This window comes from Wolffia australiana, chromosome 12 (genome assembly GCF_029677425.1).
Source record: "Wolffia australiana isolate 7733 chromosome 12, ASM2967742v1".
Taxonomy (NCBI): Eukaryota; Viridiplantae; Streptophyta; class Magnoliopsida; order Alismatales; family Araceae; genus Wolffia; species Wolffia australiana.
In genome coordinates, this window is record NC_135846.1 from 13,314,529 (window position 1) to 13,342,058 (window position 27,530).

The 27,530-nt window shown below is 41.1% G+C and overlaps 1 protein-coding gene across 1 annotated transcript; it reads right to left on the reverse strand.

Annotated features, from left to right (window-relative positions):
- Window positions 1–445: 445 nt before the first annotated feature.
- On the reverse strand, window positions 446–20,198 carry LOC144710674 (actin protein 2/3 complex subunit-like protein). Its single transcript, XM_078584503.1, has 12 exons — window positions 20,029–20,198; window positions 19,275–19,440; window positions 19,137–19,199; window positions 18,933–19,038; window positions 12,118–12,222; window positions 11,957–12,033; window positions 11,769–11,889; window positions 2,923–2,995; window positions 2,559–2,750; window positions 2,056–2,176; window positions 1,211–1,435; window positions 446–781 (listed from the first exon to the last, which is right to left on the reverse strand). The coding sequence occupies exons 1-12, from the start codon at window positions 20,109–20,111 to the stop codon at window positions 737–739; spliced, it is 1,377 nt and encodes a 458-aa protein (XP_078440629.1). The 5' UTR covers window positions 20,112–20,198; the 3' UTR covers window positions 446–736.
- Window positions 20,199–27,530: the final 7,332 nt, after the last annotated feature.

Below are 27,530 nucleotides of genomic sequence, written 5' to 3' on the forward strand. Positions count from 1 at the left end.
TCTGTACCTCTATACATATATCTATCTGTCTATCTTCATTCTGAAAATTCTCCCAAGAAAAGACAGGACATAAGGAAGAATCTTGTTCCAGGATCCAGATAGATACACCTGAAGGAATTTAATATCTGAAGTGATTGTTATTTTCATGGTGAATTCTTCCTTGTCCCGGTAAAATGGCTGCCAATGAGCACATTATCCAGATGCTGTATATGTTTCTTGATCATAGTGAACTCCACAAACCTACATCATTATTTCCTTTTAAAATTCTTACAAATATTTCGTACGTATGTATTTCTGTCATATTTATTTCATTGCCCTTATTAAAATAAAATTGAAACAGTTAAGTTTAGATATATTTATTTATACAAATAATTATATTTTATTAATATTATTTATTTTATAAATTTTTATTCAAATAAACGAATAGAAATTATTACTCTTGAAATCACCAAGATACATATATAGAAATACCAAGTTTCACAAAAATTAAATGACATGAAAAAGACTTAAGCAAGTATAATAATGATACACCTTTACCTCAAGACTCATGAAATACGGGGTTGATGCGGCGGCCAGCATTTCAAAAACTTTAATCCTTTCTGCGAGGTAAAGCCTGAATATCTTGAAATCCATAGTTCCTCCACGTTTTAAACCCATGTTCTTCTTTAAAGAACAAACCCATGGGATTGTATTGATGATCAGTCATCCACGGTTAATTTTCATTGTTTCTTTGTCATCATGTCCGCATAGTTTGTTTCAAGTAAAAAGCCCTATTCCGAACCTGAGTTGGAAGAAAAGTTTTAAGACGAATACTAAAAAACAAGTCTAAAATATGGTTAATATTACTTCAGTGATTATGTCTAAGACTCAGTTAACACCCCAGAAAAATATGACACCTAAGTTTACTCTTTGGTCTCATTTTGAAACAAAAGCACATTTTCTGCGACAGCACAGGTCTCAAAGATCTGTTATGTAATTATAAAGAAATCTGATGAAAATTGATATTTACGAAGTAGCTATAACATTAATTGAATAAATCTAGACATCAAAATTAGACAGGGAGAGAAGATGAGGAGAAACCAAGAGAGAATGAAGTCTTTTAACAAGTGAGAGAGAAAGGAAAAAGAGATTGAATTTAAATTAAGGGCATGATCTAAGGTCTGCAAGAAATGAAGCAAATGAATATAAAATAATAATTGAAAATACTCACTTTTGCCGCGTATGATCTCCAATCTGTGTTTGAGATCTGGGTCGACAGAATTCTGAGGTACTTCAACCATGCTTCAGAAACAGCACGGTCCTCATTCATAGAAGGATCAGACGCCAGCCAATTCTCGGCGAGGACCAAGTGAATGTATATCTTTAGGAAGTCACAATCCTTATCCTTAACATCATCTTTCAATATCAGTTTTAGCAGGTCCATAGTTCTAGCACCCTGAAAAATAATTCAATCCATGGTTTTAAAGTACTCAAATATATATGTACTTCTAGATACATGCAATGATTGGACACAATATAATTCCTCCCAGATTTTCCTTCCCCAAACCAAGATGGGGTTAGGGTTTATCGTGACCAAGGACGAGGAAGAGATGACAATTATGACTCGTCAAAATCCTTGTCATTTGGTCTATTACGTCGAGGTAACATGATGAGTCTTGCCTTGCATTCCAAAGTGAAGAAAGGATCTTCCCCAGTTCTGAAAAGAGTTGATGGATGAAAATGAAGTCTCATCCTCATCATCTCGTCACGATTTCCATTTTAGTTTTTCAGATGACGAGGATGATGACGAGGGCAATGATGACTTGACATCTTTGTTCTCTTTCGTCTGTGGCGTGGATGGCGAGGACAATTTTGCCCTCCACATTCTGGCCACAAACGCATATCGAGATCCACACTGGTAGATCACAAACGCATCATTTTGACAAACTCTACATGGGGATTGTCACATTTCCGCATTTCAGTTATAATCCTCAAATAAAGCAGAGTTTTGAAAGCACATAAAATATTGGCGATTAGTTAAGAAGAATTTCAGCCATGATGGGTGAAAGGACTGACAGGTCTGCCCACGCTATGTGAAAGAATCTGCGCCGACAGTTGACTTCTGAGGGTCCTGCTCCGCTTATCCACTCCAGATATGCATTCCACAGCCCGAAGACAGTTCAGATCCATTGGAATTCTGTTTATGAGGGTGAAGGAAAAAGAGGAAAAGGCTGAAGAAAGGTGAAGGGACTGAAATCATGGACATGCAAATCAATTAAAGTTTATCCTCCAATTTCTTTTCATTAAAAAATGATTTAGAAAGCTGGACCACGATTATTTTGCATGAATATAAATTATATTTTAATTTTGCCACTCACTATAAGTTAGAAACCTTCACGACGGAGAGCTAATTTTCATCAATCCTTTGACTTGATGTGTCCAAATGGAGTCCATTGGAAACAAAGGAAGATAACAAACAAAATATCATTCAAGAAGCTACACCGACAATAAAAAACAAAGCAACGAAGCAACTGAGAAGGTTATTTCAGAATCATAGTATATTTAAAGAGCTATGTTACCTGCTGGCAATTGAATTTACAATCTTTACTGAGCTGTCGGGCCATTCTTTGTCAGTGAAGAAAGTAATGAGGGAAAGCATGCACTCATTCAAAAGAAAAGAGATCCCTTGAAGTTGATGGTCTAAGAAAAGCCAAACAATAATATCAAAGAATTCTTCCACTTCTGACATAGAGAATAGGCGATGGCCGTTCCTGAGGGAACAGAAAACAAGAAAATCCATAAGGGAAAAGAAAACTGCAAAGGTTAGTCCGAACGTATTTACTCTAGGTGAAAAGATTCTAGTGACAAATAGTTGCATAGATAACTCTCCTCTCCAATTACCTTTTACAGGGTATTACAAAAACATGTCAAAGATTTAATTACCTAATTCGACAGAAAACTGCAAGAAGCTTTAGCCAGCATATGATGTTTATGGGTGGACCAAATATTTCAAAACCTGAAAAAATATTAAAACTTAAATTAGCTAAATCTACAGAAGTCTGTTAAGATTAACAGATAAACCAGGCTCTCAGAGTTGAATAAATAAATAGATGGGCGAAAGTACATTAAGAAGATCTACATCTTTGGAGACCCAGCCCACTAGGCTCATGTTAAGATCCTGAGTGCCATTAGTAACGAATAGATAGGAAAGAACTAAATTCCTCTGTTCTATGAATAGAAATAGAGTTTCAAACATAAATGTAGTCATCAAGATAGTCCACAAGCGATAGAAGACAAGAAAATGATGAGGATAGATAGAGGATAAAAGGATGTGGAGGCTCTTGCCAGATCGGCTCTTCCTCTGGCCGAGAGGATCTCTCAAGCTCCCGCCCTAGCTGCAATCTGTAGATCTTGAAAAAGGTCATCATCCCTGTCTTGGTTCGCCCCTCTTTATCTATAGACTCGCATTCTTGCCACCAACAGAAATTTGAAATACCCTGTGTGAAACTAGAAGGCATGTGGTTGACTGTGCCTTCTTCTTTTCTTCATATGATTGGTCCTACAGAAGACCTTATCAGTCCAGTAATATCTAAAGGCTGGAGAGCTAGTTGGTTGGCACAAAGTCCTTGATGAAAGGTGAATCTTAACTCTCTCTCTCTCTCTATCAGTCTTGGCTTCACTTGTATATGTCCTGTGGAACAGATCACTCCCTTTTCTTCTCCCATTCCTCTTAAGCTTCACTAATGTTCCCTATTTCTTTAACGTTAGCCTGCTACCCTTGATCTGATCAGACGCGCATTTGACCCACAATTTTTAAAACCATAAGAGGTTCATTCACAGAGACTGAACTGCTCACTGATTACAAGTATTTTCAGGTCCACCTTGATATGATATCCTGTCACAAAGTCCCTGCAAAAATGACCCACCACAGCTTTTTATTGCTTCTCCAGTTAGATTTTTTTTTTGAAGAAGAAGAAATGCTTCTCCAGTTAGATTCCCTGCCAGAATTGGACATTACCCATCTAGGATCGGATCTTTAAGAATATGATGGTAAAAGTTCATTTGCCACCTGTGTCCCAATTCTCAACTTGGGAAATTGTCATTGTAAGCTGAATACGGCTCCCCATGACCTCGAGCAGTCTTCATGAACGTGGTTTGTAAAGTTCAGCAAGAACTGTGAAAGCAGAAGAGTACAGCCAGAGTTATGACGACCTCACACTCTTTATGAAGAGAAAACTCACCAATGGTGTAGATTGTACATGTTGATCGTATCATCTATGAGTTGATTCAATACACTTCCTCAAGTTGCTTCAATACATTGATTAAGAGGTCAACTCCATCAAATACATTGATTAAACTCATCAAAATGATTTAAAATATCTCAGGCGGCATTGATTCTCTGCATTCAAATAAAATATTGACAGAACCAAGTATTAAACTTGGTGCAGGTGAAAGAAGCTTCCTACTGAATGAGGAATCTTATGAAAGACTGATTGGTAAGTAAACATACCTTAACCATATACTGGCTGATACAGCATTTTACCCGGAAGTTTTGAGTGAGTTTATGCATAATCCAGAAGAGGTACATTCCAAGCTTCTTATTGGGTTTTGGTTTGCTTGAGAGTTACTGCAACTCAAGGTCTCTTCTACAAGAAACGGGCAAGCTTGTGGGTGGAAAAATTAAGAGATGTTGATTATACACAATGTTTTTGGGAGCATCAGCCAACTACAAAGTATCTATAATTTGTCGATGGGGTTTCGATCTATTGGTAGAGTAAAAAACAATTGGTTGTTTCCAGATCTCGTACATAAATTTAGATGATGCGCCGTGGCTCATGGATTTCTGAAAACCAATGGACGAAGGACATTCATGATGATTTAAGGATCCACAATACATAGCAGATCACCTCATATTGTTATGGGTAATCTGCTATTAACATCGGTCACAATCCAGTATATCATGACTGGCCAAAACACATTGATATTTGTCAGAGCTCCTGCCCTCCAATTCAAAGGTTATCAAATATGACGACCGGGAGAGAGTTTGAATGGTGTAAAATCACAATATTACCAACTAGGGCTACTGTACGAATATGAGTTAAAGTAAAATCTGGGTTGTACCTGATATACATAAGTGGACCCAATGAGACAGATACACTAAAGGAAATATACTGCATCTCTTATAACGGAGGAATATTATGATATGAACGACGGAAGTTACAAGATATGACAACAGAGGAAATTAACGAAAGAGAAGAAATACCGCATGATGACCACAGGCACTGTTAAATTATATCCCCACCCAACTTGAGAGGATGGGATTGATAGATCATATCACCATGATTCTATTCCTTATCCACTGTGTGTATCTATTTCCCCTCTTATCTCGCACACATTTTTTATTTGCCTTTAGTACTAATGTGACTCTTAAGTGAGCTCACGAGCTGCTGATAGGATAGACCTAACGCACATTTGTAACACATTTAAATCAGCTCTGTTAAATTTATTCCATTCAAATTGTTAGCCAGCCATTTTATTTCCTTTACGCCATGTTTCTATTTTTATTTTATTTTATTTTTTTATGTCCTTTCTGTTTGTATGTGGGCCACATGCTATAAGTGGACCCACGTGGGCAAGTTACTTATTCTCTCACGTAAGAGAATAAGTAACATAAGGTTAATGGGCAAAGCCCATTTAACTGTACCAGCTAGTATTTAAACCAGCTACATGAGAAATTGAACTGTCTTGGTTTTTCTATTTCTTAAACACTAGCTACACGGGGAGATCCAGGAGAGGCTGGAGGAGCTGCTTAACAAGGGTGATTTTCAACACAAATTGTTATCCCTCATCTGTCTGGGTTATTTGATCCTCCGGTATGGCAACTTGTAACACCCGATTCCCCTATCATACATGAACATGAGCAATCGATAACATAGAGCTGATTGCAGAGGCTCATGATCAAGATGTATTTTTCTATAACAGAACTTAAAAGAGAGTGCTGAACCTAACAGAAACTTTGGATGCAAGACCATGGCTGGCAAAACCCAAAAGAATCAACAGAAAATATCTAGATATAGTCCTAAGCAGGTTACACAGGGAGGCAAGCATAAGGTCCTGTAAACAAGAAGAATAGAACTTAATTACCAAAGAAGAAGATTACAAGTGTTTATATAAGGGCCCTAATGGGCTAATTAAGGAAAGTGCCCGTAATGGGCTAATTAGGGAATATAATAATGATAATGATAGGAGCTATAATGTCTACACTCCCCCTCAAGCTGGAGCGTGGATGTTTTCCACACCCAGCTTGACACAGAGCTCCTCAAACCTAGGGGCATGAAGCCCTTTGGTGAAGATGTCGGCAATCTGATCTGCTGACGGTACATATGGCGTGCAGAATTTTCCTGACTCCAGCTTCTCTTTAATAAAATGTCGGTCGATCTCGATGTGCTTCGTGCGATCATGCTGGACGGGATCATGAGCAATGCTAATAGCAGATTTGTTGTCACAGAACAGTTGAACAGGAGAAGGAACCGGACACCGTAGCTCGCTAAGAAACTTGGTGATCCAAAGTGCTTCACAAAGACCATGCGCAAGTGCACGGAACTCCGCTTCAGCACTTGATCGGGATACCACCTTCTGCTTCTTACTCCTCCAAGTAATGAGATTGCCTCCCAAGAAGGTGCAGTACCCAGAGGTAGACCGGCGATCAGCCACGGACCCTGCATAATCCGCATCAGTATATACCTCTAGTCGAAGGCCACTTTGACGACGAAACAGAAGCCCACGACCAATTGTGCCCTTCAGAAACCGAAGAAGCCGGTGGGCAGCATGAAGATGGCTCATTCGAGGAGTTTGCATAAATTGACTAAGAACACCCACTGAATATGCGATGTCCGGGAGACTATGGGTGAGGTAAATCAGTTTACCCACAAGTCTTCGATACTGTCCGGGCTCAGCAAGATCTTCATTCTCATCAGCTCCAAGTCGATGATTTGCATCAATTGGAGTCGAAATGGACTTGGAGTCCTCCTTGCCAAACTCATAAAGAAGATCCACCGTATATTTACGCTGACAGATAAAAATCCCCCTAGACGAGTAAGCCACTTCAATACCAAGGGAATACCGCAACGGACCAAGATGTCGAATAGCAAACTCCGATGACAGATAATCAGCCAGCTAGACGATAGTTTCCGTATCATCACCCGTGATAATGATGTCATCCACGTATACAAGAAGAATAGCAACTCCCCCTGACGTGGAATGACGGTAGAAGAGGGTGTGATCTCCATTACACTGGCGATAGCCAGGATGCTTCGTGGCCACAGTAAAACGGCCAAACCAAGCACGGGGAGATTGCTTTAGGCCATACAATGTTTTCTTCAAGCGACACACAACCGAGCTCGGAGTAGATGGAACTAAGGAGACATACCCAGGAGGTAGAGCCATATAGATCTCCTCAGTCAAATCACCATGAAGAAAAGCATTCTTGACATCATACTGCTGCAATGTCCAGCCACGGTCTGCAGCCAAGGCCAAGAGAATCCTGATAGTGTTCATCTTGGCCACAGGAGCAAACGTTTCCTGATAATCAATGCCATACTGCTGTGTAAAACCCATCGCCACAACACGTGCCTTGTACCGTTCAATAGAGCCATCAGAGTGCTGCTTTACAGCATAAACCCAACGACTACCAACCAAGTGCTTGCCCGGCGGGAGAGGAACCAGATCCCATGTACCATTCAGATCGAGTGCGTGAAGCTCCTCCTCCATAGCCCGATGCCAATGAGGAAGCGATAAGGCAACATCCACCGTCTTCGGAAGAGAGATGGAGTCAAGGGAGGTGAGAAGAGCATGGAATGATGGGGAGAGGCGATGAGATGAGATAGAAGCTGTTAATGGATATAATGGTGATGGGCGAGGACAAGACACCAGGGCTAATGAAGAATTTTCTGGAGGATTAGATGAGGAGGATGAGGGGGCGGCAGGAGTGGGAGGAACACAAGGTTTTCTACGAGCGAGGGTGAGTCCATAACGTTTTTCTGGGGGGCAGCGGCGTATAGGTAAAGGAGCACCCGAGGGAGGAATAGATGAATCGGATGGGGTATCCTCGGGATGAGTCAATGGAGCTGAAGATGGATCCTCGGTAAGGGCAGGTGGGGAATCCGGGGAAGAGACAGGAGGATCTGAGGCCAGTGCTGGCAGAGGAACGGAGGATGAGATATCCACGGGAAGAGCTGGTGGAGACTCTTCGGCAGGAACAGGCGGGTAAGGAATAGATGCTGGTGGAGACGTGGGTGATGGAGGGAGAATAAGGAATTCAAGAGGATCCGACTGAGGAGGGAAAGAGGGTGAGGCTGGAGAAGGATAATAAGGAGTGAATTCGTCAAAGGTGGCATCCTTTGTGACGATAAATCGACGAGAGGGCGGATGGTAACACCGATAACCCTTTTGGGTGGGAGAATAGCCGACGAATACACATTGGATAGCACGAGGATCAAGCTTGTCACGACCAAGATGGTGGTTAGGGACAAAACAAACACACCCAAAAACACGAGGGAGAAGATTGGTTCGGAGAGAAATGTTTGGAAAGGAATGCTGGAGACAGTAAATGGGAGTAGAATAATCAAGCACCCGAGACGGAAGGCGGTTGAGGAGATGAATAGCAGTAAGAACGGCTTCGCCCCAAAAATACTTGGGCACATGCATGTGAAATAAAAGACTTCGAGTTGTATCAAAGATGTGACGAAATTTTCGTTCTGCAACACCATTCTGCTGGGGTGTGTATGGGCAAGTGGTTTCATGGATAATGCCTTTTTGGTGGAAGAAAGTGGTTAACGTGGAGTTGACATAGTCTCGGGCATTGTCGGAGCGGAAGCGATGAATGGAGGTGGAGAATTGGGTTTGAATGAGAGAATAGAACTGGGGAATGACAAGGGATATATCTGATTTATGTTTCAATAGGTAGGCCCACGTGAAGCGAGTAGCGTCATCAATGAAAATGCATAACCATCGAGCGCCAGAAGTGCTGTGAACAGGGGCTGGTCCCCACACGTCGGTGTGAATAAGAGAGAAAGGGGTTCTCGAATGAGAAGAAGAAATAGGATACGTCGTACGATGATGTTTGGAAATTCGACAAGCGTCACAAACAAAGCGGTCAACAGAATGACCTTGAAAGAGTTTTGGAAATAAACGATAGAGAGTATCAAAAGACGGATGGCCAAGACGTCGATGGAGAAGCCATAAACGCTCATGAGACACCGAAAGGGAAACAGCAGCGGCAGCAACAGCGAGAGAGGACGAAGGAGGTCGAACAAGATAGAGGCCCTCATGCTCCTCAGCAATGGAAATCGTCCTCCCCGACACCTTATCACGATAAAAACAGGTATTAGGAGTGAAAGTAAGGTCCTGGTTTAGATCGCGAACAAGACGGGATAGAGAGAGAAGATGATGAGCAAGACGAGGAACATGAAGAACTTCAGGAAGGTGCATAGAAGAGGAAAGGGCAACACGACCAATTCCGGCAACAGTGAGAAGATCACCAGATGCAGTTTTCACTTTGGAAGAGCCGGAAACAGGTTCATAAGTCACAAAAGCTCGCGGATTGGGTGTCATGTGGGCAGTGGCACCCGAATCAAGAAGCCAAGTGGAGGGTGAAGTAGAATTCCAAGAATTTGACGGAGGTGTAGGAAGAATGGTGGACGTACCTGCGTGGGCCCACGACTGGAGGGTCAAGTAGTCGTCGGAGACGTTCCATTTCCTCAGGAGTAAAGCTGGTAGGTGAGGCATTGGTGGGAAGAAGACCATACGGCATAGGCACTTGACCAGGAGGTGGTACTTGGCTGGCAGAAGATGTGACAGTAGCAAGATTGCTCTGTTGCATTCGCTTCCGTTGAAGCTTAAAGCACGTCTCCTTCGAATGACCTCGCTTCTTGCAGTAATTGCAGAAAAGCGAAGGATCACCTTTAGGAGATTCCTCAGTCCGAGTAGAGGCACCACGAGGCGAAGCTCCGTTCGATGTAGTCGTCGTAGGAGGACGAGTGGAGGCAGACAACTGTACAACAAGTGCCGAAGCCGGGGTCTGAGTCTGCTGAAAACGGGATTCTTCAATCCGAGCACTATGAAGCGCATCCTTGAAAGTAAGCTCTTTCTCCCAGTGAATAAGCTGAGCCCGTAGAGATTCATACTCCGGGTTAAGTCCCATAAGGAACTGGAAAACCCGAAAATGGAGAGTGTACTTTCGGTCCACGGAATGAGGATCTGGTAGCATGTAATGATCAATCTCATTCCAAAGGGAAATAAGCTCCGTGCTATACTCCATAACAGATCTGTCTCCTTGACGCAGGTTGGCGGCCCGATGTACTAGCTCATACAACGTAGCGATGTTATGCTTCTTGGAGTGACTTTCAAGAGCAGCTTCCCACACTGCCCGGGCCGACTCAAGAGATAAGAATTCACCCTTGATGCTAGGTGAAATACTGTCTAATAGCCATCGGTGGACCACCCCTTCAACATCCAGCCAGTCGTAATACTTGGAATCCGTCCTGAGTGGCCCATCTTCAAGCAAATGGCGCATCAGACGACCTTTAAGAGTGATCTGAACATACTGGCGCCATTGAAGCAAGTTGAAGCCAGTAAACATCTCGTCCGGAGGCATCTTGGGCAGAGAAAAAGGTCCAGGCGAAGTAGACCAATTTCCTGGATCAAGAGACGACACTGGTGCAGGAGGCGTCCCACTCATACTGGATGGAGTAGATGCCGGTGTAACATCGGAGGCCTGAGCCTCTGGAAGATCGGCAGTCTCAGGATTTGCCATAGACGTCTGTAGTGCAGGCCAAGAGAAAACCGTGCGAAGGAGAGATCCGGGCGCGCGAAGTAGACCGCTGCACACGAAGGCCGCGTGAAGGCGGGCTCCACGCGCGGAAGAGACCACACACAGAAGAGCTCTGCGCGCGAAGGAGGCCGCGTGAAGAAACGGCCTGCGCGCAGAGAGGACTGCGCAAAGTAGTGGCTCTGCTCGCAGGAAGGGCCACGCGGAGGGAAGGCCTGTGCGCGGAGGAGACCGCGCGACGGAGGGGCTTCGCGCGCGGAAAATGCTGCGCAAAGGAAACCTACGCGCGGAGGAAGCCGCGCGAAGGGAAGGATCCACGCGCGGGGAAGCCGCGCGAAGGAGGAGGGAGGCCGGAGCGTTGGATGACGGCCGGAAACCGCCGAGCGCACGACCAAGGCCGAAAAATCTGGGATTAGGGTTAGGATTTTGGCTCTGATACCATGTAAACAAGAAGAATAGAACTTAATTACCAAAGAAGAAGATTACAAGTGTTTATATAAGGGCCCTAATGGGCTAATTAAGGAAAGTGCCCGTAATGGGCTAATTAGGGAATATAATAATGATAATAATAGGAGCTATAATGTCCACAGGTCCAAATCAATGGGAACTAGAACACACCGAGACTGAGATATATTTAATATTATAGTTCAAGATGAGTCTTATCTCAAGAAAAACACTTTTCCCCATCTTTTTTTCTCCTTTGAGCCCCCCCTGTAAATTATGAAATGGTGGAAATTAAGATACTGGATAAAACAGATCTCATTGAGGAATGTAGATTCCATCATCTTGCTTCTCTTCTTCATAGCAACACAGAGACAATGCCACAAGAAACATCAATTCTAAGCACAACCCCAGGATAGCCAACACCCAAAACAGATACAGAAACTCTAAAAATGATTATGCTCAAATAAATTTTGATTATGCTCAAATAAGTAAGTAGTTGAAAGTTTCTAGAGCTTACTGTCATTCGAAACCAAAGTTGGCAAAGCAATACAATAAGGAATAAATCCATAGACTTCAAGAGCGTCTTTAAATGCTGAGAAGCAAGGGAACCACTTGATGTCAACATTATAACTGTAGACCTGAATATCTTAGCGTTAAAACTAAGGTACCAGCAAATATCCACGAACATAAACATCAGATATTCACCTCTGCTTCTGCTGAAAGAATACTGCACCAAAAATCACATCCAGCTTCCTGTACATTCTTTTTGGAGGAATACAAAGCTGAGAATGTAAAACATGATTGATAAGGTGGAAGTTAAAATTATTAAATAACCATAAAATAGACTTCTGTAGATAAGTACGGGCCTTTATGAAATGTCCACGATGCTAAACAGTCTTCAACAGAGCCACTTAGATAAACCAAATTCAAAAGCCATTTGTCCACCAGCAAGCCGTCCAGAAAAATTTCACCTTCAGTTGAGCAGAATAAGATTTGGATTAATAATTTAACAATGAGACATTTAAAAACTGCATAACTTGCAGCCCACAAGAAAGTTGCCAGACAGTGTTGACACATGAAAAAATAATGAGTGAACCCTGGACAATAATGGCATCATGTAAGATTATGAAAATAATAGCAACTTGAAGCCTGGTGGACCAAAATGAAGCCTCACATCCACAAAATCACACATAAAGCTCATTTTATTAGAGAAGGAATTGTTTAGCAGACTCATTAGCTAACCATGGTACCACACAGGAATGAAATAAAACTATTTAACTGGATCTCTACAACTTTGTAGGTGCTTTTATTGGGGAAGACAAGAAGAGAAGGAGAGGACAGACATAAGAGCATAGCCAGGAATTCAGGGAGAGTGTCCGAAAGATCATCAGCAGTGGAAGGGGCTGACTGGATGGATGTCAGCTTGAGGAGGAACGCCGCGGATAGACTTTGCCCGGGGAAGGAGATACAGGAACCAACACAACTTTGATAAATTTCTTGTCTGCCATCCCAATGGAGGGCTACTTTAATTAAAAGGAAAACTAACCAAAAAGAGACAATGTCCCCTGGTAGTGACCCCACACACCTTGGCAGGTGGTGGGGCTGAGAACGTAGCCAACAACAGAAAGGTAGCTAGAGCACAAGCAATCTTCAAATGGTTTGGTACCCTCTACCAAAAGTCTCAGGTATGCATTCCAGATTCAAGGCTAAATGCATCCACCCTCTTGGCAAAGTGGCACCGCCCCATCTAAACATTACCTATATATCCCACTCGTACTAATTGCTAATCGTGATGCTGTGTTTCAAAATCCAACCATGACAAGACAAACTAATGCAAAATTGTTTATTCACAAATGAAGATTATGTTTTAAAAAATTATAACAAGTATCTGATAAGAACAGTGACCAAATAAAGAAAACAATAATATAATGGTGTGTGTTGCTGTCTACACCTACCCCGTGCAGTGGCCCATCTTGCTGGGGCTGGGCACGGCTGTGATGATTGGCATCCCCCCCCCCATTTCGCTGGAATTAGTGATCATGTTCCGTTGCTAGTCCTGCTACTGCCGCACCCAGACTTCCATCCTGACGCAGCTGCCAGCCCAAATTGGGATGATAGCCTCATGGCAGAACTTGAGTGGGAGCTATAATTGAATGTACTGAAGAGGGATCGTTGGATCCCTGACTGGGATCCCAGCGTACCCTGATATGTTCACCATCACCAGCACCCAGGGGAGTACAAATGTGGGCTGCGGCTCCATGCCAAGGGCAATTTATTGGGTGTTGAGATCAGCGCCCACAGGGGATGACCACCCAAACCATCACAGGCTAACAACCTCCTCAACGGTGACAAGGAGGAGGAATGTTGGTAGGATCAGCAAGACGATTGGGTAGCTGACAGACTAGAATGATCCTGTTGGAGTTCATGTCTTCTATATGTGGAAACATCTAGAAGGAGAGACTTCTAGACGTTCTATTAAATGCAGAATTAATGTGTCCTTTCTCACTCTCCCACTTCATGAACAGTATTTATTTAATGGGGATTTGAGGATATGTGGGATGTAGAACCCAGATGTATTTTCTGTTTCATTCCTTTTTCCTCTCTCCTCTTTTGAACTTATTTGCTGCAGGTAAAGCCCCCTGTATGGGGAATCCAACAGGGGATAGTGGTGTACTTCTATGAAGTAGCAGGTGCAGAGAAGGAGTAGCCCCCGTCTAGGTACAGATGTCAGGGTTAAAGACAACAGACCCTACAGGCACCACTCCAATGACCGGTAATCATTCTACTGCAAGTGAGATATTTCCCTGCTTTGATGGAGGCCTGGCTATGCCACATGGAGTACTACTTCTGCCTACAGCACACCAAGATCATAAGAGCATCTGCAATTAGCAGCAATGCATCTGGAAGACAATGCACTCGACTGGTTTTATAATCAAGAAGACCAATTCGGGTTCTGCAGTCAGGCAGATTTTTTACTCCACATTTCCAAGCAATTCAGCCATTCATCGCTTGTTCAAGCGAGGCATATCACCGCTTGTTCAAGCTTCAGAAGACCGCTTCAGTGGAACAGCTTATTGCAGACTTTGAACAGCTGACCAGTTATGCTCACCTTATTCCCCAAGACAAGCTAGCAAAGGTATCCTTATCTGCTCTGCTTTCCGAGATCCAAGCAGAGGTCCAGCGCGCCCAATCCACCGTACTTGGATGAGCTGCAGGATTTGGCACTAGAAGTGGAGCAGCAACTGTAAATCATCATAGAAAGCATTCAGAAGAAGACTCCCAATGGATCCCAAGAAGTAATTTGTTGGTCCCAGCACACACCAACCCCCTGGGACCATACCATTCTGTCTCCAGCCACAACAAGACAACCTAGAAAGGCCTGTAAGCCTGTCTGGGCTTCACTGAAGAGGAATGGAGACGTTGCAAGGAGAAAGGCCTTTGTTTCCACTGTGACAACAAGTTCACACCTGGCAATAGGCGCCACTCCTTGGTTCAGATGACGAGGAATCATCCCAGGCCCACAAGCCAGAGACCCAACCCCTGTTAACCAGAGACACACTGAATTTCATGTAGAACACCATGTTATTGGTCACATTGAGGCCAACGAGGACTACCCAGGGATGTCAAATCACAATCCTGATTGACAGAGGGGCGGACAGCAATGTCATCTGCTGGTGTTTGCTTTGGGAACTTGGAATATCCCTTTTGGATACCATTATATACAATATTATATCAGGGGATGTGCATCACTTACAAGGACATCAGCTGTGCCAAGGCTTGAGGGTGGTAGCTTAGAGCTTTTTAATGGTTCAATATTTTACGCCCTTGGACTGAATCGGCATAGAGCTAATCTTGGGGTGTTCAGTGGACGCACACCTTGGGCTGGATGGAGGCCAGCTATGACTTGCTCCATACATGGCAAGGGAACCTCATGGCATCTTCTCATCTGTCAGCACAGAGGGGAAGTCAGTGCCAAGGGGCATCCTCTGATGAATTCGATTCAACTTTTAGTGTATTGCACGCCCTTCTATATGACTGACAAGAACCCCTTGAAGACACCTTGCGACACAGTTTTATGGTCGTCAATTAAGAGGCGCATGGTTTTCTACTGTTGCCCAATGTGGATCACTGCATTGTTCTAACTCCCTTAGTAGCCCCAGTGAGCATTTGGCCCAATCATTATTCCCAAGCACAGAAGGACTAACTAGAGATAATTCGCCATTCCACCAGTCCGTATTCCAGACTGACGTTTCTGGTGCCCAAAATAAATGACAGTTGGCACTGCCGCATCAAGTAATGGGCCCTGAATTGGCTTACCATCCGAACAAGCTTCTCATCCCCACAGTGGACCTCTCAAAGAAGCTCCACGGAATCAACATCTTCTCCGAGCTCAATTTAAAATCAGGCTACTACCAAATATGCATGCACGCCAACGATGTCAACAAGACAGCATTCCTTACACATCATTCCTATTTTTCAAGCCTCATCTGAGCAGAAACACCAACTCTTCATGAACATCAAAAAGAGCAATTTCACACAATAACAGTCAGAGTACCTGGGCCACGTGCTATCCAGTCATGGAATGAGAAGCTACTAGGACCTCGTGATGCCATTCAGCCTCACTAAGGCGTCAGCCACCTTCTAGGTCCTGATAACCGTATCTTTCAGCCCTACCTTCACAGGTTCATACTGGTTTTCTTTTACAACGTTTTGGTGTATATAATAGTGATCTAAACTCCTACAATCAGCATCGTCCCCGTTTTCCAAGCCCCAGCTGAGCATGAGCTCCTAGACTTGTATCAGGACTTCTGCATTGAAACAGACAGATCCTACTTAGAGGATAGTTGCAATCTTCACGCAGCAAGAGCAGGTGGTTATGAAGCTCGGAAATGTGTTTCCCACCATCATGTGATCCTGTACCAAGTATGATGGCGAGCTGATTGCCATCGTGAGGGCTGTACAAAAATGGCAGCACTATGTCCTACTACACTGCTTTACAGTACACGGGAATCAGCACAGTTTAAGTATCCTTTTGCACAGCACAAGGTACAGGGTCCGTTCCATAAATGAGCTTTTAAACTGATGGGTTGTTCTTTTGGTATTCGTTACAAGTAAGGCAGACCGAACAAGGTCACAGACGCACAGTCACCTTCCCTGCCTTGCTATATATGCATGCTTGTCTAGCAGGACATCATCACCCATCGAAAAGAGCTGGAGGCAGATGTCATACCTCACAAGCTCGCGACAGAAATTCACGGGATGCACAAGGCTAGTTGGTATGACATCAGAGATTGACCGCTGGTTGTTAAGGGCCATAGCGTGCTCTTGTCCTCGACCAAAACTATTCTAGTTATAATAATGGAGTTCCACTCTCAGACCATAGGGGGACAAGTGGAGTTCTTCTGAACCTATCAATGGATCAAGCAGCAGTTCTTTTGGTGTGGCATGAAGGGCAACATCAAGGGGTAGGTCAAACAATGTGACGTGAGCCAAACAAACAAAGCTTCTCATTTGACCGAAGAGTGATTACTGCAACCAATATCAATTATGAACCGTGTCTGGGAGGATCTCTCACTAGACTTCATTGAAGGTCTCCCTCATTCGTGGGCTTCAACTCCATTATGGTAGTGGTGGACAGACAGAGCAATTATAGTCACTACATTTCAATTCGTCATCCTTTCATTGCAAAGGACATTGCCTCTATATTTATCCGTGAAGTCGTGTGTCTTCGCGGCATCCCCAACTCTCTGGTATCAGGTTGACACCGAGTGTTCATCAGTACTTTCTAGAGAAAGTTTCACTGCCAAAAAGGGACCCAAATCTTTATGAACTCCACAAATCATCTCGAGACTGAAGGCCAAACAGAAGCTGTCAACTGTAGATTAGAGGATATTTACATTGTTTCACGGCCGAGAAATCTAGAGAGTGGCACAAATGGTAACCATAGATGGAATTCAGTAACGATACGGCCTATCACTCGGCACTAAAGACTGGTCAATGTGACTCATCCTTAGCTTAGGAACATTGTAGAAATGCAACTTGAATCCACAACTAGCCTTACTCTACTTGAAGCATCCAAGTTCGAAATCCACTAGTCTTTTCAACCCTTTCAGTCCACAAGGAGGTTACGCTTGAGCCCAGAAGCACTTGAGAACTCTCTAAAAAATAGAGCACTCAAATGGAGAAATAGGTTTGAATAAAAAGCAATACTTCAATAATAATTCAATAAGGTTACAATGTTGCCTTATATATAAGCCTCTAAAGAATTAGGGCCGTCCATTAGGACAGTACCCTTGAAAAGACAAACTTAGAACATTGTGAAAAACAACACTGACAAGATGAAACAGTAGATTAGAAACCTGACGGGCCTGATCAGAGATATTCTATAGATTCTAGGGTCCGTAGAATCAGTCAGAAGATATTTTGCAGCTCAAGAAAATTCTGACAAGGCAAAACATAAAATCTCCACCTTTGAAAACCTGTCGCGGAGATATTTCTGCAGATTCTACCAGAAGACTGTATCTGATGATTTTATGGGTCTCTAGGTACTTTTATGCAGATCTTGTCAACTTCTAGAAGATTCTCTATCTTGGACCACCAACTTCAAATTGGCCTCATGAAATGGGCTTCTGGGCTACATCACTACGACATGAAGGCCCCAAAGCTCATTGTTTATGGTTCACTACCCTCCCAAGTTACGACTGTAGACCAACTGCTGGCAAGCAGGGACGAGATTCTAGATATTCTAAAAGTTCAACTCAGCTGCGCCACAGGCCCACATGAAGATTTCAGTTGACAATCATCGGACAGACATGAACTTTGATGTGGATGCTTTGGTGTATCCATTTACCGATGAGCTCACTGGCCCAATGACCAAACAAGAAGCTGGGCCCAAAGTATTTTGGTCCCTATCGCAAACTACAGCAGGTGGGACTGGTGGCATATAAGCTGGAATTGCCGGGCCATGCAACAATTCATCTTAAGTTCCATGTTTCTATGCTTCACAAAGTGGTGGGGATGGATTGAAAATGTTTGCTTGTAACCTTAATAATTCCTTTTCGGATTTTCTGTAAGTCCCACGTAAGGGACAACTATGGTTTGTTTATGAAGATTGAGGTTGTTTTTGGATCTCCCCAGCTGTATCCTATTAGGAGACACCTTGCTGAATCCAGCAAGGTGAGGACTGCCTCTTTCTTCGTCCTCTCTCTTTCATTCGATCTCTCTCGGGTACGTTCCCTTGTGGGATCTTATCAGAGTGTCAAAGAAACATTCAGTATCAACAAATGTATTCAAAAAGACTAGGGAAGGAGTGAATATGACAAACATATCAATGAATGCATTATTTTTTTCAAATTATCTTTTGATCAAGATCCCCTCTGTTTGAAAACCATACACCCTGTTCAATAGGTTTAGGACTATATTATTTCAAAGAATTTAACATGGTAGCACATAAGAGAGTAAAAAAAACAAAAATAAAAGATAAAATGTGGAGATGATTAATGGAGTCAAGTATTCTGTGGAAAAGTTTCTTAGACTAGAAAATAAAGTTTGATTCCTGCATATAACTGTAAAAACTAGCAACATGAAAACAGCTCACGTTACTCGTGAGATGGAAAGTGACAAGACCAAGAATTGAACTTTGAACCAACACTGTCCATAAAGAGACCAGGCTTTACCAAACCTTGGTCCATTTCGAGCTTCAGAAGTGAGCTGGTTTGGCACTTGATAAATGACTTCAGTAGGATTGAATTGGTAAGATCCGCCGAGTCAAATGGTGGTAGAGATTTCTGTAGAAAATGGCTTTTTTTTTAATTTGACATACATATCATTAAGTGTTACTACTGAAAAATGAATCAGGTGCATCTCAACGTTGACTTTTTCGAACCTGTTTCCCAAATGCTTGTAGACCCCACAGAGGAATATCATCTTCTGCAACTATATCATTGACCTAGACAAATAATAAAATAAACAAAAGTATGAGCATAAATTTAAAATGCAACCAAAGAACTCATGTTTTACGTGCCTGATTCTGGCACTCAAAGACAAACTTTGAGAGTAATTCTTCCTTTTTCTTTACATTTTTCTCCTCGTCATCTGAATGAAACTGCTTACGTTTTGACTTCTTCGAAGTTTCATCAACCGGATTGTAATAATGGGAGAGGAGATCATCAAGACCAATAATCTTCTTCCTGAAAGATATTGATGTTTAATGAACTGCGCTAACCAGAAAACATTGGGACGATGAAAGCACCGCATTTGATACCGTAACAGGCATTTTTAACATCTTTGGTCCGCGGCTAAGTGTCGGTTAATTAGGCCACCTTTATACTATTTATTGCTGTCTTTAAATTTAGCGAACATGTCGACTCGAGCACCAGTCTTTCAAAAAACAGGAGTGATTCCAGATCATAAAAATAGCATCCCCGAATCAAATTTATATCCACCAATAACAAATAGGTGGAAAAAACTGAGTTTGAGTAGATACACCGGTACCATGAATCAAATGCATCTAAATAAAAAGTTAAAATGTATATCGAGCAAGAAGAATGTGTGATCAGAATCGGGAATCAGGAGTCAGGATTCAGGAATATAAAATAACCAAACAACTCTCGACAGACAAGACGAGTAAAATCAACAGCGTAGCATTTTTTCTCATTCCAGGCTGATGAATTACGAAAACTTCCACAAAATTATTGAATTAAGCATCACGAAACACCCGAATCATCGGATGTAAGAGTTTTTTAAACGAAAAAATAAATTTTGGTCCACGGAACGACCTTTTCCCGTCGTTAGCTGCGGGAGACTGACGTGAAAGAGGGGCCTCCGATTCAAAATCCAATGGAGCGTCGAAATCCTCCATATATGGCAGAAAGATGGCACCCGACGCAATCTGTTCTACTTCAGCAGATCGCGCGGGATTTCAAGAACTGCAAAAAACCAGGCTTGACGTGAGCTTGAATTCAAATTTAATAATTTGTCTTAATGACAGTTTATTGGGCTATTTAATTAGTTTCTTAAATGGGCCAGAGTAAATGGGCCTATTGGGGAACAACTGGGAAAACAAAACGGTTACCGTAACAGTCGTTGTTATGGAACCGAACAGACTGTAACGGACCCTTCAAAATTCCTTTTTGAATAATTTTATTTTTCTTATAATTTCAAAAGTCACATGGAAAAGGCTATAAAAACCCCCTCCCTTGTAGGGTGCTACAATTGGTATCTGTTATCGATATCCATAATTGGATATCGCAGTATCTGTTCTCAAAAAAATTACGAACATAGACGATATCGGATTCGGATATTTATAACGGATATCGATATCTATTGCTGAACGGATAATAGTTCCGGATAACATTAGATTGATATTGATATTGGAAATCAATATCGTTGAGGAGATAACGATACCAATATCAAATATGATATTGGAACGGATAATGGGTACTGTTTAGGAATTTTTGTTGTTTTTACTATCATACCAACTAGAGATTCAGGTTCGATTGTTAATTAGTAATATACATTTGAAATTAGTGCTAAATTAATGTTCCACATTGATATCAACTTGGGAAACTTAACCAAACGCATATTATTAAAGCAAAGATGGTAAGTAAACATAACAAGTACCATTTGTTGAGATTGAGGCGACATAGTATTTCATTCCACATGACATCTCCACACAAGGTTCGGGGTGATGCAGGTTGCTCTTGATAGATGTTGCGGGTAATGTGATACTTGACAAGGTTAATCATTGGGGGGGGGGGGGGGGTGGTGGTGGGTCCAGTAGATATGGTCAGTTCATGGCTCAAAATATGGATCACAATTCACTAGGATGTGTAGCTCGACTATGGGGTCAATTAGAGTCAAGTGAAGCTTTGCAAGTATTTCTCTCTAAATAGCCTAAATCAATTTGATTTGCTCCAGTGAGAATTAAAGAGCATTGGTAGTGGTGTCTCCATAGTTTAAGTCAAGTCTTGCTACTATTGTCACTGTAAGAGTCAGAATCAGAGCTGATGACGTGCACACTTAGGTCATGTGGTTTCTTCGAGAGGCGTTGAAGGAACAATCGCATACTCCGTCGTGGTATGTATCAAGGTTGGGCTAACAAGGTTGGGCGTTGAAGGAACAATCGCATACTCAAGCGGAAGCATGGCACCTGTAATGTACTACATGCCTTAGGTAAGATTTTTTGTAAGATTCAAATATAAAGTGAAAAGTTCAATTCTTCTTTAGGCTAACAAATATCACATGTCCAACCAGTAGCAAACATTGTACTTAGATTATCCAAAGAGTGACGAAATAGAATTTCATCTTTGAAATCAAAATTTTAGCATCGCAAAGAGTATCAGCATCGCAAAGCTTTGCAAACTACGTCGTAAGCCCATCGTCCAAACGCCCTATTGCTCCAAAGGTACTGCGGCATCTAAAATTGATACATTGTTACTTGACAATCCATATGCTTAACATAAATTAAGATAAATTTGAAGCACAACTTATGTTTCTAGTTGAACATCAATTTCACCATCAAGACAAATGTCGTAGCCTTTTTTTCCCCTCGACACCAACACTTTACACAAACAAGTGCCTCGATACTCGGCCCTTCCAAACGCAATTGCTCTTAAGCGACAACTGATCGGCTAGCGGGGAACAGCCCCTCTGATGGAGCACTTGTTGTAGACACTGATAGAAATTCATGTACAACTTTTGTTAATGCTGGAAAGACGGAACACCCTTACTGCCCCATCAGGCACGTGTAGATTCTTCCCCTCCTTGGTGCATTGTAAGTAGGAAGGTCTTAAACTCCTCCATATGGGGGATGGTAATGTTGTTTGTACAAAGGGTTTGCTACTAAGGACCTGACTGACCCAAGCCTTCAATGGTTATTGTTGACGGGACATGTTTGAGGCGCATTGGTCAGATATGATTATTGGTGTAGTAAGGAGAATTCCTTGAACATAAGAGACAACCTTCAAATAGGACGCTTCATCAAACATTGACCCCTTGTGAAATAGGTCAAGTAGTGTGCCAGCGAGGACGAGATTATTGTTTCACAACAACTTCTCGTAGTCATCTAGTTTTTTTTGAATGGTTATGCATGTAGCAATCAATGATGCTCATTCATCATGAGTTAGTCTCTTGCTAGTGAACAACGTGAATTCAATAACTCGCTTCATGACATCCTCCATGTGTCGTGAAAATGCTTCGTCTACCTTCTCGTGTGTGCTACTCCACTCTGTTAGGCAATCAATTGATGGAAACCTTGGCTTCAATTTGTGTCCTACAAAATCAACATAATATATATGACGCTTTGTTATTTGACGAATAGCTCAAACTATTGTTCTCACTTTAGTGATTGCGCCCCCGATTGATCCAGTACCCGGATGAAATGAGATGTCCTCTTCCCCTTCCTCCACATCATATTCACCGTCATACAAGTCGACAGTCATAATGGTATCACTCTCCTCAACTATGGGTGACACATTGGGAATGGAAAAAATATTCAATGCAGCTTGAATGACTATGTGTGCGATGTATGTAACGTGCCATCTGGAGCAAAACCCCATGTTTAGATCACATAATTTTCTCCTTAATATGGCCATCATTCTTTTATTACTTGATGTGTTATCATTGGTCACTGCGCATAACTGTAAGAATTGGTGGCCTAAAGAGCCAATCAAAGTACATTCTTGAGTTTATAGTTAATTCTATCGAGACTCTTGTTTTCATTATTTCTATATTGTACATATATGATTAATGAAGTCCCAGGTAATGTCCATATGTTTGAGTGAATTATGAAGAGTTCATAATTTAGGGATCACTAGACTCAAAGGACATTAACCTAAACAATCCCATTCGAAGGAAGTCTAGTAAGGGACACTAGATATTCCGGAAAGAGTGGTGACATCTTTCATGATCACTTGGATGATGATAATGGCCGTTCCCAATAGCCATTTGTGTGATGACACTAATGATGGATGTCAGGTGCTTCTTGGTAAGAAGAAGTTCACTGTATTGATCCGTATGAATCACCTGGATGGTTAAACATCTAAGTCAACCAGGAAGATTCATGTTGTCATAGTATCAATGGTCCTTTGACCTAAGGTATCAAAGATATCTTGTGGTACGAAAGTTGTGCTTTGATCATGTTGACAAAGGCTTCTATTTAGAGGCCCGGTATAAATATGATTGGGCACTTCTAGAGTATCATGGAGGTAATTGAATAGCCGATTAGGAATCATTCAACTTCGATGAATAGAAGTTATGGTCTCACTAATAGATTGCAGTGAATCTCTGGCCAGAGTAATAAAGGAGATTCCAATGATGTGATTCATTGGAGATCTCTTATGCAATCATATTAAAATTGATTCATATGATTGGGATTTGACTGAACCACCATATCCCAGATATCAATCATGAGATCATTAATGAATGAAGGACTATATTGATATGGTATTGATAACAGAAAGGTTTTCATGAAGCAAAATGCATGGATGAAATTCATTTGTCTTCTAGGCCAATGCAAGTGAAGCTTGTCCTTATGGCATGGCAGGAGACTCAACTAACCAATTAGGTTAAATTGGTCAAGGTCAATTAAATTATAAGTGAGTTATGAATTTAATTGACTGGTAAAGTTGATTGGATGATCATCAACTATTAGAGTCATTAAACTAGAATGATAAGTGAACCTATAGGGTCACACACATAAGATCTTATGAGGTGAAGTTATAATTAATTGATGGCATAATGGAAATTAATGCCAAAGGACATGTGGAGAGCCCTATTTAAGGAAATGTGGGCCCTGGGCACAAGCAACCAACTCCAGGTCGAATTTGGTTCTCTCTCTCATCTTTTCTCATCCCCTTCCTCTCCTACTCACTTGGAATTGGAAGAATTCCAAAGAGCATGCAAAGGAGAACAAGGAGGGGTCAAAGAGAAGGATCTGTGAGAGCACCAGTGAACTCACCTCCAAGGGAAGATCGTGTGGATACCGGTAGAGGCCAAACACAAGGGAGGCTCAAAAGTCCATCATCTTCTTCAAGAGGAAAGCTTCTTGGATCAACTTCAACCATTTCATCATTACCAATGGCAATGGTATGTTATTTATTTGCTTTATGATGGAAATGTGTTTCATACAATCATACTATGAATAGATGATTGTAATCCAGTTGAGTTTGAGGTTCAAGAAAAAGTTTCAAACCCCTAGAACTCATAAGAGAATCATAGAACGCTTCCGCTTAAGTCAAGTTTTTGACCAAGTTAGATATCAGATTTCTTTCAATAACTGCAATGGAAAGCACATTAAACATTGTATCCTTCATTCTGTAACTCTATTACGGAGAAATACTCTTAACATTACTCACCTTTGAGTCGAGTCAAAATTCTTCCAGCACCTCGACAATAATTTCCACCATAGACTCCCTATCATGCTTCCCACATAGCTCGCTGATAAGCCAAAAATAGGGGTCAATTTTACCAAATTTAATCCCTTGTCGTTGTAAACTTTAGCTTATACAATAAAATTTATAAAACCCTACTTAAGATGTGTAGTGATGAGTAAAGGGCATCGTCCAAGGGAAGCTAGTAAGTTAATTCAATTGATGATTTAATTGAATAATTTGACACTAATCAAAGTTAATGTAATATTAAATGAAGATCAAATTACCCCAATTAAATGAGAAATTTAGAAAGGGAGGTAGGAGAAATGAGAGGAATAGAAGAATATGGGGCTCTAAATTTGCTTCTTTGATCCAAAGAAAAGGGTCAAAGGGGTCAATTAGAGAAGTTGAGAGGAGAACATTTTTATTTTTTTTGGTTGTTTCTAGGCTTGTTAATTCAAAAATGACTACTCTATTGGATAATAAAATGGGAAATTTAATCTCCTAGAAATTGAAGTTTTTATAGTTTTTTTAATGTGGACTTGGAATAGCTAGGTAAATCTCGCAGTTTCTCCTCTCAATCCTAGTAAGGGCTTGTGCATGCCGCTCAAGCCAAGCAATTTAGAAGTTCAGACCAGAATCAAGAAGAACAATCAAGAAATTAAACTAACATCATCCAAAATACACCAAAAATTCAAATACAAAGAAGGAAAAGTACCAAATAGGTTGATCCAAGCTGGAGCTCCTCTCTGTCTTGCAGCTGTGATAGAGCACCATCATGAATGAGCTCCGCCTCTCGAAATATAGCTTTTATACTTAGGTTACATGGTAAAAATCACCATTTTACCCTCGTTTAGTAATTAATTTTTATCTATCAACATAGGCTTGATCTGAATGATCCAACCATACAGGTAGAAAGTGGGGATCAAGACGAGCAAATCCATAAAAGTATCATCTCAATCAAACTTCAGGATCAAAAGTTATTAATAAATGAATTTAAGTCATTGGATTTAAATTGATTTATTTATTCATTTATTTTTTAACACGCCATGATGTGTCGCCCTCTCATTGGTGGGTGCATTTTGAATTCTCTTTTTTGCAGAAAAATTCCTCTAGAAAGCCTGGAATTGCTGCTGAACGTCGCCCAAAAGTAATTGTGAATATGCCCCTTGCGCATTCTCTCTCCTCTGATTTTTTTCTGAAAACTATTAAAAAAAATAAGTGATTGTAATAAAACCCTGTAACTGTTTAAATAAAATCTTTATGCCTGCATACACAACCGAGAACTGTTTTTGAGGGCATAATTGCAACTGAAATTTACGACAAGCCCCTCAAAGTTTGAAAATAGCTTTAATACTCATTTTTGCCTTATAAATATATCCTTTTCTTAATAAAAAATTCATTTCCTCCTCAAATAAATCTCAGAAAATTCCAATAACATCCGAAAAAATCCTAGAAAATTCTAGAAAATTCATTAATTCATCTCCATACTAATAAATCTCGAAAATTAAATATTAAACCTGCCATTTTCATTTAAAAATAATTATTTCAAGCTCAAATAAATCCCTTAAAATTCATAAAATTAACAGAAAATTAGGGGAAAATTAGAAATCACTTGAAAACAGTATTTTCATGTAAATATATGATAACAAACCCTTTTAATCTAGTTAAATGCATTAAATTGTGCTAAATTACTTGAAATAAAAATCAAAATTAGGGTATTATCACTCGTGAATGGCAAGGACACATTCACGAAACGTCCAACAAGTATCAATCCAATGAACTATTACCCCTCGAAGTCCACAAAAATCTTTTGATGTCCATGAATTTGTTGTCACTAACACGTGGTTGACATTTGATAATGTGCACATAGTATCCACCTTTATTCTCTCAAACAACTTCATTTTCCATGCCTTGATGATTCATGCACTAGGAGAGGGCACCATAGTTTGTGTCGCATATTGCCACATCCCCTTCCACACATCAGTATCAACCCAATGCCATGGCAGGTCAGTGCGACATACTAGTCGACTAATTACATCCTTTGTATCTTCTAGCATTCTACCCCTCAAGGGTCACTTATCGCCGAAGAGTCGGATGTCTCGTCGTCTGCTAAGTCATCTATATAGCATTGCATATTATTGTTGCCCTTCAGCATTCTTTCAGATGGAAAAATTTGAAATGGTGCCAAAAGACACTTGTACTACCATATGTTGGGCTCTTCAGATGCACAACCTTTGTAGCATTCTTTGTGCGATAAATTTCACACTCATATGTGGAATCCCCAACAAGTGTAAAGTATTTTAGTAAGGGATCAATTTGCTCATCCACAAAACTTTGACACATCAGCAATATGTTTTGCTAATAATTCCTCAAAAGCCAATTCCTCGTCTATTTGGGGTAAAGTGCTATCCACCGTCGACCTGGTAGCTAGTTGGGTGAAGATTAAGTTCTACATGTAATGTACGGATGTTCAAAAATTGAACTCTATAAAATAAATTATCCATTAAAAATGCAAAGCATCAGAAGACGACGTTGAAGGAGCACTCCTAACATTTAACTTGGAAACAAAAATCCAAGTTAGGAGAGAAAATCATGAGAGAAAGACAAGGAGACAAAGAGGACAATGATAGTAAAATAAAATGGAAATAAAGTATGAGAAACTCATAGATATTTGTCTTATTTATACCTTGCAACATGTCAAAAAATTTATCCCAGAATATTACAGGTCAGTTCAGGTGAACAGTATCTCAAGTTCAATTAAAGGGATCTACGGTAGTAATGTATGTGCACATACATGTTCTCTTTAGAAAACTATTTTAAAAATATTTTTAAAAATTATCTTTTAATCATTTATTCATTATGAAAAATAATATTTATACATGTTATCTTAAAGGAAGATTAGTGGC